This window comes from Pecten maximus, chromosome 1, assembly GCF_902652985.1.
Source record: "Pecten maximus chromosome 1, xPecMax1.1, whole genome shotgun sequence".
NCBI classification, from domain to species: Eukaryota; Metazoa; Mollusca; class Bivalvia; order Pectinida; family Pectinidae; genus Pecten; species Pecten maximus.
The window spans coordinates 23,886,326-23,898,860 of NC_047015.1; the positions used below are offsets into that span (position 1 = coordinate 23,886,326).

General features: G+C 35.5%; 1 protein-coding gene across 1 annotated transcript; it reads right to left on the reverse strand.

Moving 5' to 3' along the window:
• Positions 1-6,024: 6,024 nt before the first annotated feature.
• On the reverse strand, positions 6,025-6,522 carry LOC117335240 (salivary glue protein Sgs-3-like). The gene has a single exon (XM_033895258.1). The coding sequence runs from the start codon at positions 6,520-6,522 to the stop codon at positions 6,025-6,027; it is 498 nt and encodes a 165-aa protein (XP_033751149.1).
• Between the last annotated feature and the right edge of the window lie 6,013 nt (positions 6,523-12,535).

The window sequence follows — 12,535 nt, forward strand, 5'->3', positions numbered from 1 at the left end:
ATGAAGGGTTTGGTGGTATTCTTGCACCCTTTATTGGTGGTGAAGGGTTTGGTGGTATTATGACAGCCTTTATTGGTGATGTAGGGTTTGATGGTATTCTGGCACCCTTTAATGGTGGTGAAGGGTTTGGTGGTGTTCTGACAGCCTTTATTGGTGATGAAGGGTTTGGTGGTATTCTGACAGCCTTTATTGGTGATGAAGGGTTTGGTGGTATTCTGGCAGCCTTTATTTGTGATGAAGGGTTTGGTGGTATTTTGACAGCCTTTATTGGTGATGAAGTGTTTGATGGTATTCTGATCGTCATGTGTGCATCACAGAATATTACTACTGGAGTCAACAGACGACAGTTTCGTTGTTCCAGAAGTTCTTGACTGTAGTTTTTGTTGCATTTTGGTGTATTGGAGAATGGATATCTAAATTGGGTATATTCTAGAGCAAATAACTTCTCTTTCAGACGAGAAAGCTTATCCCCGAAAGATTGCTAAAAAGCTATAATCATTTCATTTTCCGAAATTTTAGCCTCCAGACCCCTGACCAAAAACATTCGGCTCGCGCCTATCCATTCTGTAAATAGTTATGATGGATTAAACGAATACAGTAAATATACCTTATACACTTTTTTTGCCAGTGGGTGTACATGTAGCTATTTGGACTTGATTTCTCTATGCAGTGATAGTACCTTATCAAATGAATTTGTGCATATGCTGTTAAGGGAGATGTAATATTGATAAACACTGTTGCTAATGAATATTTGCCTTTATATTAGTCCATTCTTAAATATATAGTTTTGACGGATGGTTATAAATTTAGCTAGTGAAAGTTTTATGATTGTCAAAATGAATTTTCGATAGTTTTGATTAAATGGATTGATTCAATGGCTTAATGGTTGTGCTGATGAAAAAAGTTTGAGGAAAGGAGGAATAATGTATATCTACTTGTGAGAATTGCTTTCCGTGAACCATAGTAAATGAAAGTAATACACAGAACTTAAATACTTCTAAAGAGAGATAATTTGATAATTGACTATTTTCACTATGTTATTGATTAGTCATTTTAAAAGGATAATGTATCCAAAGAGAAATTTTGTATCATTTGAAATTAACATTTTTATCTTTAAACTATAACTCAATGATATGCTTGCAAAGTTAAAAAATTTAATACTTGTATTTTGCAGATTCAACAAAAACGAAAAGTAACTGTACAGGATGGACATGCAATTAAAGCCACATACCCACAAGAAACATATATATCAATGTTTACATTTTGAGCTTTTTACAGTTTTCGGACTTGATGCATACCTAACAGATTGATGTGAATCAGAAACTGAAAGAAAATGTGTATTTATGAAAGTATACGAGGAATTCCCAAAAATAATAACTGTGGCTGCTGGACCAAATTTCTCTGAAAATTAGCCCCACAATGCCACGGCGGGTTTTACAGTCCATACAAAATGGCGGAACGCCGCAAGCGTGGAACAGCAAAAACGCAGACAGATTCTGCCAAAACAAAGACACAAAAGTGTGTGGAATCGGCAAAACTCAAGTATTAGAAAGGAAATGATTCATTGGAACTTAATGAGAGAAGAAAACGGAATAGACTCGAATTCCGATTTTTCTGGACGTCTATTTGATTGCTGGTTAGCTTTTGAACATTGTCAACTTTACCGATCTAAGATTGTATCAATGTGTTGTATGCATTTTGCTACATTATAGAATAAAGGATTTAAATGTGAACTATGTTTGTTTACTTTGTTCAGTTACCTGTGTATTACGCGAATATTCTGTTAATATGTTTAAATGAAAGCATTATTAGGCTATTTTATACACTGATGTATCAAAGACTCCCTCGGTCAAGCCTCCAGGCCAGTAGTCATTTTAATGTTAGGAGAGCGTGAATGAGCATCTTGGATTGCCATTAATGCATGTGTGCAACTAGAGTTTTAGGTTGTTCGAGAGTCTATGTGGCTTTAAAGACGGCCGAGTATACGTAGGACACTAAAATTTTGAATGGTAACTATCTCTTGAGATTAGTCATTAGTTATACATAAAACAACTACATGATTTACATGTCTTTGAAGATTTTTTTTAATGAATCTATCCAGCAGCTTTGCTGCATTTTCTTGTTTATGAAATATTTCTATTTTGATAATATTACGGAAACTGTTCTAAAGAATCTAAACTTTGATACATATATAAATAAAACAATCGGTTGAAATATTTTGAAACTAGTTTTTTGTGTTTGCAGATTTCCTACCTTGGACTATATCTTGACGTGGGGGATTGTCTTGATATTAAAGCGGTAAACGTATGCTAACCTTCGCTATGGGCCTACTTAGCATACACAGAAGGCTTTTTGTTGAAACAAGTACTACACAGCAATCTAGCTCTGCCTCCAGTATTATCAAATATGTGTTAATCGGGTGGATAATAGCTGAAAATATTGAAAAAGTACCCGCACTCGTAAAATATATTTGGTTTTGCTGAAGACATTGTTGGATATACTATGTATTTGTCTCATTTACCATCCTTATATAGTTAACCATGTTTACATTGGCACCAGCGTAGAATAGCGTTTATATACATAATTAACTTACTAGTACACTTTTCCAAAATACAACTCATGTTCAAAATACACTTCATGCTTCTCCTGTGCAGTCTTTTCCGCCATTATCCGGAGTCTGTCTATTTCATAACCTTGTTCTGGTCCTTCACCACAAGTAGGAGAACACATGGACCAATTAGACCACAAATTCCACTCATCATCAACTGATAAACATGCAGGTGATTCCATGAAAATGTTTCAAGACGAAGCTGTGCAGGTATTGTTTTCAGCAACAAATGTGCTGGACAATTATTTAAAGCTGGTTATAATTTTTTTGAAAAATGTTCATGTGGTCTAAGTTTAAACTGTTTCTGCTTTCATATTAGGCGATAATGATATATTTAATATTAGCACTAAAAATAGCTGAATTTCTGTATAAAATTCTTAAGAAGTAACTGAATAAAGTATACCGATCGATGCTAAATCATTTATGTGCAAATATTCAGTGTAGTTAATGGGACATTTTAAAAACATTTTTTTCGATAAAGTTATAAATGGCTATAAAAAATATGTGTGGTATTTACAGAAACAACAGTCAATTCAAGATCTCATACAGGAAATTATCCATACCAACATGAAATTCACAAAGTTCTCTTTGAGAGTTAATGTCACAATGGCGCGTGTCACTCCTGACACCATTATCACACGTGGAGTTGTTCTCACACACATTGTCTGCACAGTCGTCAAAGTTATATTCGCAGTTATCTCCCTTTAATCATATAGGACACAGCTTTATGTACATGTATGCAGACCTTATATACACGTATCGCCATTGCACGCATCGCCTGCACAGTCGTCATGTCATTGTGGATATACAAAATATATTTTCAATTCATTACTTTTTTCTCTACAATTCTTGAGTCAAGAACAAAGATTCAATGGCACAAGCAAACATGTATAGATTTAAGCTACATTACCACGGCAGTGTTACACTATTGATCATTCACGTTGCATTCAGTGTTCATTTTGTTGGAATTTGACAACTCGTTTGTAGACATTTGAACATTTTGTATTTAGTACCAGTCACAGTCGCTTGGTATTTGTAAAAAGATGTGGTCATTATCAATTAATTAAAATTATTTCCAGCCGACTATATCGCTTGTGTGGTGCTTCACAGTAGTTGGGATATACTGTCCACAAAATCCCCATCTAAAGGTAACAGAAATCAGTAGATTGTCTCTTTGTTCTTAAAAAACAATACATGTAAATATGCAGATGACACAGCAAAGCAACAAGCATATATGTGTAACTGAACAGTAAGCGACATACCTGATTCCCTTGGTTTGACGTTATTACTTGTAAAATATGTTACGTGACATTGTAAATTATTAGAAACCGATTCTAACAATATTAAATCATACTATTACGCAATTTATACATAAAAGCACTGTTATCCCACGTGTGACCTTATTTTTATATCAAGGTACACTTTTCTCCAATCATACACAGATTTGCCTCCTGTATAACCTATTCAAGATTTTCTTGTGAATCCGTTTGGTGTGATTGCTCTGTCACCCCCTAAGCTAGGATGTTACAAATAGCACATACTGGCAACACAACAATGATGTCACGTCGGCAATTCAATGACTTCACGCAAACAGTGTGCAGTATTGCTGTTTTTAATGTTTGTACAAAATTACTGTACTCTGTGTAAATAAAAATTAAATGATGGAGGGGAAATAATATTCTAATTTTAGGACACGACAAAGAAATATCCAACTCTCTGGGTTATAGTTTGATTGCATAACTCTCGGTTAATCCTCGCGTTAGATAGATAACCAATTAATATCACCCATCTGGATGGAGATTTCTCTATATCATCCTCAAGGCAGTGGAAGATTATATCAGTCAACCCTGAGGGTATGACAGAAAGTACTTACTGGAAGCAATGAAATAAACGCCAATGTAATAATTCAATGACGTCACGTTGACATTTCAATGTTTTAACATAATATTTTAACAACTGGACCCTGCTTAAATAAAGTATCATGATACGCTAATTGACCACAGAGATACAGAGAAGATTGATTGAAACCTTGAGAAACGTATCAAAAGAAAAAGACAATTATGGAATTCTTATTTCAAACAATATGCGGCTGGTGCCATTATACTCGGAAGAAAGTAACTTGTAATCCTCGAAAAACATGATTTGTTCCATTGATCTGAAAACATTTTTGTCATCCTGGGTTTATTTTAGTTGAGATGCGTTTTGATACTTTCTGAAACGTTTTATACACTACATGATGGATCCAAATTCAAGTAAAAAATTCCCTCAAGACCGCGAAACACCCAAATCTCACCGAAAGCATTCTAGGTGGAATTCTAGATCGGTAATTTCTTTCGAATATTGATTTTGGTTCCAAAATAATACTTACATTTTTGATCCCATATATAGGACATATGTTGTAATGACTTGTAAGGTTATATATAAATTATCATCGCAAACCAACCGGACACAATACAGCACAGTTGGCCTGCAGTCGGACAAAGGGGACATTTTTGTGCATCCTCGTCATAGAACGTTCCTGGTAGACAACCGACTGAAATGGTATTTACCGATAACGAGATTACATTAATGCATTCCACATCATTCATAAGACCATCATTATTTAAAGTATAAGATATCACTCTCGTCAATAATTAGATGGAATTTTGCACCGTTCTAGGATGGGAAATATTGATACATGCATTGCATCAGAACAGAACAATCTCGTAATATTTGAAAAGCGTTAGATCATAAGTATAATTACCATATTATATTACTTTCCTTGCTACATGGTTTACTGGTGTACGATGGGGTGGTTTGTCCATCATTGGTGTACGTTGGGTTGCTGTGTCCATCATTGGTGTACGTTAGGGTGGTTTGTCCATCATTGGTGCACGTTAGGGAGGTTTGTCCATCATTTGTGTGCAATGGGGTGGTTTGTCCATCATTGGTGTACGTTGGGGTGGTTTGTCCATCATTGGTGTACGTTGGGGTGGTTTGTCGATCATTGGGGTACGTTGGGGTGGTTTATCCATCATTGGTGTACGTTGGGGTGGTTTGCCTATCATTTGTGTACGTTGGGGTTGTTTATCCATCATTGGTGTACGTTGGGGTGGTTTGTCCATCATTGGTGTACGTTTGGGTGGTTTGTCCATCATTGGCGTATGATGGGGTGGTTTGTCCATCATTGGTGTATGATGGGGTAGTTTGTCCATCATTGGTGTACTTTGGGATGGTTTGTCCATCATTGTTGTACGTTGGGTTGGTTCGTCCATCATTGGTGTACGTTTTGGTGGTTTACCTATCATTCGTGTACGTTGGGGTGGTTTGTCCATCATCGGTGTTCGTTGGCGTTGTCTGTCCATTAATGGTGTACATTGGGTTGCTTTGTCCATCATTGGTGTACGTTAGGGTGGTTTGTCCGTCATTGGTGTACGTTAGGGTGGTTTGTCCGTCATTGGTGTACGCTTTGGTGGTTTGCCTATCATTGGTGTACGTTGGGGTGGTTTGTCCATCGTTGGTGTATGATGGGGTAGTTTGTCCATCATTCGTGTACGTTTGGGTGGTTTGCCCATCATTGGTGTACGTTGGGGTAGTTTCTCCATCATTGGTGTACGTTGGGGTTGTTTGTCAATCATTGGTATACGTTGGGTTGGTTCGTCCATCATTCGTGTACGTTTGGTTGGTTCGTCAATCATTGTGTACGTTGGGGTGGTTTGTCCGTCATTGGTGTACGTTTTGGTGGTTTGCCTATCATTGGTGTACGTTGGGGTGGTTTGTCCATCATTGGTGTATGATGGGGTAGTTTGTCCATCATTGGTGTACGTTTGGGTGGTTTGCCCATCATTGGTGTACGTTGGGGGTTGTCTGTCCATCAATGATGTATGTTGGGGTGGTTTGTCCATCATTGGTGTACGTTGGGGTGGTTTGTCCATCATTGGTGTACGTCAGGGTGGTTTGTCCATCATTGGTGTACGTTGGGGTGGTTTGTCCATCATTGGTGTACGTTGGGGTGGTTTGTCCATCATAGGTGTACGTTTGGGTTGTCTGTCCATCAATGGTGTACGTTGGGGTGGTTTTTCTATCATTGGGGTACGTTGGGGTGATTTGCCCATCATTGGTGTACGTTTGGGTGGTTTGCCTATCATTGGTGTACGTTTGAGTTTTGTGTCCATCAATGGTGTCCGTTGGATTAGTTTGCCCGTCACACGTGACGTGTAGTCCAATGCTGTGAATCCTTTGGGCATTCCGAGTTACATTGTCATCCAAAAACAGTAAGTGACTAACGTATTTTATATGTAAATACAAACGAGACATTGAAAAACTCTAAAGATATACACAGGTGTAGCACCAATGATTAAATATGTAGATTAGATTCATAGCATAAATTTGACTTTGAAGCAGGAACAAATACAAATTAGCTAACCGGTTAAATGTCCATATAAATGTCATCATATCATACTTTTTTCTCACAACCGATTTATGCTTCCAACAGTTCTCGAACATTATAATGAAAGGAAAAGATTGTGGTTTTAAATTCTTTAGCACCTGAACATAACTTGAGCTACAATTTTCCTCGTTGTTCATACATACTTCTCTGACGTCTGACTGTAACAGAGCCATGGTAAACTCATGTCTGATGCTTTCCACAATAGTAGCATTTCTAAAATCTCAATCAAAGTAGTAATCTAAACGTATCGCGCCGATCGCATGAAGGCTTGAAAGGGTCACTATAATGTAAAATATTAGCTTTGAATTAAGTGGTAGGAAAGGTGTTGGTAAAGTTCGTGCATGTTCTAATTAAAATGGAAATAAACGAAAAATGTTTGTGGACTCGGATTTATATTTAACCACTATCATAAGTAGATCGGGCGTGATATGATACAAACGATGAAATGATCTATATGTTATGTATGATCTGGAATTCGTGCACTATATCATCATGAAATTATAGTTTATTCATCAAACAATGCGAATAGCTAGTCGCTGTGATTAAAAGATTCGATGCATTTCGTGCCACGATAACATTACAGTCCGCTAGCATGGTTTGGATGTGAAACTGTCCCTATTTACGTTAATTGTTCGGAGCTAATTCATTTTTTGTTTCGATATTCGCTTAATCTTTAACTTGTAACATATGATTATATTGTAACAGAGCCCATGATATAAAACTTCATAATATCGAGGGTGGTTTGTTGTCAAGGTGGCTTGAATTTCTTTCTCGAATCTATTATGCTTCATTGGTGTTATTGTGAAAAGGCGATAAACACCTGTATTATAACATATGTTTTCCTCGGCAACTCTCATTGCATTTCATTTTAAGACCCATAAATACAATAATGTACTTTCAGTCAGGGGAAAATATACCCATGAAATTGATAATACTTGCTTCATAAGATCAGGTGTAGAAACATTTAATAATAACATTGATACCAGATTAGTTTAAATAAGTTTTTAAATATTTGAACATACGTGTTGTGTCTAATACATCCCTTCCTAATAAAAAAAATCCTCAATCTATGGTATGGACCACTACTCTGAGTATCGTTTGCAGTTGACTGCCCACAGGGCACCTACAGCTCGGGATGTACCAGGGTCAGACAGGAGTCGAGACTTGTAGGAAATGCACCAAAGGATTGACGAGTTTGAAGGGTCTGTGACAGAAGCTGATTGTTCAAGTAGGAACTCAAAAGTAAGAAAAAAAAGAAAGAAAGAAAGAAATGTGCAATAAACCCTACTCCGAGACGAGAGACTGGATCTTAATTTGATGGCATACTTAACTGGTGTAGGTAAACACAAACACTCTCTACTTAGAGTTGTAATTGACATCCAAACACAGTTTATATACAATGTATGATTTCACTTCAGTTGCCGTTCTCGTAGAAGACGAGGTAACTTCCGACGGTAAGCTGCTAATTTGATTAAATTAATCTAAATTTGGCAAACAACCAAATTTCTTTTGGTCTAGTTTCAATTCCTAGATGTTTTTGGTTGTACTGCTATGTTCTCAGTTGATATCCATATAACGATTTCCTCTAAGGATAATATCATCCGCCGAATAAATAATAGTATGCATTGTGGACATTTACTTCCAATAATCTTGATTTTTATAAGAATATCAATGTTTGCATTACTCCTTAACTTGACAAACGAGAGGTACTGGGAGGAGAAACTGTGAATCATGGTGGTATATTTTTCATAGGGCGCTCCATGAAGAAAAGCACAGAATGTTGCCTCATGTGTGACTGAGTTGGGTACGTGTGCTTTTCATTTATATATATATAATTGGTCCGTAAGGATAAAAACAATTTATTATCTATATATATATATGCAAAGTCTGTTTTTTGTTATTTTTTATACATTCACCTTTTATATATATTATGTGTGTGTTATAATCGCAACGATGGGTATTTATTGGTTGATGAAGATGATGGTTGTGTTTTAGTGAGTTAATTAATTCTTAATCTCGGTAATTATGTTATTGTTATTCAACAGATGATGAAGGCGATGGCAGTTAAGGAATTATCATCGACTGTACAGTTGGCGCGGTGGTATTTTTTAGAATAGTTTTTGGAATCATCCTTCGTTATCATCCGAGGTAGGACTAGTTGTAACGAGGTTTGGAAAGGTTTTTATTGTTTTACGTCATATCAAAAGCTATGGTAATCTAAGGACGGTATCCGATATGTGCGAGATGCGTGCGTATTTTGTGTGCGACATATTCATAAATATCATGGACAATATGGATGTCGTCTTTAAAGTGCTACCTCACTGAAGCACACTGTCGAAGACATCCAGCAGGTCACAACAAACTCGATCACATTATACTGACAACGGATGAGCCATTTGTCCCACTCCTAAAATGGTAAGTGCTGAACAGGAGCAGCAATTACCAATTTTATAGACTCTGGAACATGCCTCGGCCAGGAAACAAAACCCACAGCTTTTCTGACTCTGTTGAACGCTCATCTAAAGACCAAAAGTGAGGAAATGCCAAAGGAGACATTAGGACGAAGACAGTTACTTATTGATAGTGTGTTATACCCCACCAAACGTGATTATTTTTCACATGGTGAATGGAATATTAGTCAAATAACTGTTGTTAATAACGGTAACAGTTATAGGGCATCAAGTTTAATGCACGAAACGTTTATGTATTAATTACTCTGTAATTCTTTATCATTATTAATATAACCATAAAAAGTATTATGGTAATTAGTTATATTTATATTACCTTTCCCAATATGTAAACAAATTAAATAAGTAATCACGAGGATATAAATGAAATTGTTGGGTACTACATTATAAAGTTCACAATAATTCCATGACCACTCTAATGGAGATAACTTTTTAGATGTTAGCTACAGTATTATTGAGTTATTCCTTAAATCACAAGAAAGAATATTTTGCCAAATGTCTTATTGTTACCGTTTTGATTAAAACCAAATACATTAACCTTTTCATTCTGCTTTAAGCATGTATTAGTCGTATTCTTATTAAAGATTATACGTGATTTGAATGGAATATTGATGGACTAAACCTACAAAAACTTTAAATGATATGTACTGTATTCGAGAATGTCAAATATGGGAAGCTTCGCTTGTATGGATATGGTCCAAAGTGCGAGACCAACTCAGAAAACACATTTGACCTGAGGAGTATCTAAATAACATTAGACAACAGTCAAAGCTCTGTGATATTTATTTTGAATTGTAACTGTGATATATAGTTTAGTGGTTGCTTCTATATACTAGGATGTGTAAGTATTCCAAAATGAATATTAACGAAGAGGTAAGGCGCATATTGCCGTGTTTCGACCTAACGGTGACCGTTTTCAAAATTAAAAATGTCAAAAACTGAGCTTTTGAATAATACCTAAAAGCTGTAGCATATAAATAGGGGGGGGTTTTTGCGAAAAAAAATGTGTTTTTCACTTTCAATGGATATTTCATTATATGACCGTAAAGTTACATCATTGCTTTTTGCAACTTTCGAGTGAATTTACCCGAATTCACGTAATTTGTTTTACCGTTTGTAATGTCTTATTCTATTTAATGTACCAAAACACAACTAAAATTCTATAATTCTGTTCTCAAAGAGTGATCCTCCGATGAGTTTGTGAAAAAAAAAAAAAAAAAAAGTTGATGAAATGTGAGAATGTAATATAAACTTCATTTATTAACAAGTCTGCTAAGCTTATATGATATAGTCACCGCTAAGCAATCTAAACTTTCGAAGTTCGAATCACCAACTGTATCTTCTTTTGATATTTTGTAATGTTTCTTAATGCTGTTTATTTTCTCTTTATCATATTTGAAAGATTCAACAGTCAACATATAAGATATGAAGAATTTGGTATAAAAGATAAAATCGTCAAGATAGATAAAAATATCCTGGAAAAAAGAAAAGTAAAATAACGGATTAACTCTATATCGTTCAAAGTAAAATGTAAACAAACTGCAGCGTCGACAAGAAATATTTGTGTACATGGATCCATGGGTAGCGTAAAATTCCGATTTGATATGTCAATTTCAGTTTATTTGTTATCGCAATTTGTTCACAACGCGTGGCGCATCAATGGACCATGACGATCTATTTTCGTAATGTGCTTATCACAATAGGTCTTGTGATATTTTACCTGTATTTTTAGCTCAGACTATCGCTACCGCTAGTGTTTTCATATGTTATATATTCTTATGGTGATATCAACTATATATGATTCTTCTGTTTGAGGTGTTGTACATATATGCGTGATCATATTGTGGCGTACATCAGGTTTATATTTGTAATTGCTCATATTATGTAAATTATATTGATATTTGTGATGGATGCTAAATCTATACTGTTAATTCTTGAGTACTGTACTTTAAAAGTGTCATTAAAATGATTAGCATTTTATTGATTGGTTTGGCGGTGTGTTTCGGTTAAACTACGAAAGATGTGTAACTGATAGTGGGCGGACAGGTACACTGTGATATGTCACCTGGTAAAGTGAAGGTTTGTCTTTACAAGAAGCTTACTGACGTATTAGTAGAGACACTAGGTTACGGGAAGGGATATTGACATGTTCTTGTTTAATACATGCCTTTGAGCCTGTCAGTGATAGTGTGTTTAGTCAGAACACAGAACAAAAAGTAAAGATTATGTTACCCATAGTATGAAATGACATTGTTTGCTATTTTTTTTATTTCTTTTATTCCTATTGTTATTATTATTATCACTCGTTGTTTATATTTTTTTATTTGCATATACTACATAATGTCCCGCAAATTAACAATGGTTCAATGATATATCAACGCATGTTGCATTTAAACACTTCATTACAAAAAATAACTAAAACATAATAATATCCTCACGATACATCACATTATGGTCAGTCATTCAATCTTTTGCACAATCTAAAATATGTCAAATCATTGTGCCTTGTTCTCTGGAATAAACAGAGTAAGCTGTCCTGTAAGGATGTGTCAGGGTTGACCAAGAGAACAGCAGGAAAAGGAGAAAATAGATTTTCCTGTTGAAAACTCCTTGTATATTGTTAATGAAGGTTTGGTGTATGACATTGGAGTATACCATACTGAAATTGAAAGTAATCATTTATAACAATATCAAATATATCTCATTCTAACAATTACTCTTAATAACGTCAACCCCTTTGTAAACAAGCCTGACAAAAACTTATCTCTGAATAATTGCTTGTTATGCGATTGCAATGTACTTGTATGCCCCGAGGAAAGGAAAGCATGACGGCAAATGATGTAACAGCATTGACAGATATTTATGGCGAGGGTCTGAACAGTCGTATAAATGTCGCATTAATGTTCTCAAATTAAGACAAAAACAAGAAAATATGGAATATTCTCTGAATACCATTCCTTTAACACGACCTTTTATATTGCTTTTCGTCAAAGAAGTTGTTTTATTGAAGAGATCATTTAATCCATCCAT

Coding starts and splice junctions, on each gene's coding strand:
- LOC117335240 (XM_033895258.1), bottom strand. CDS start 6,522: ATGGACAAACCACCCCAACGTACACCAATGATGGACAAACCACCCCAA.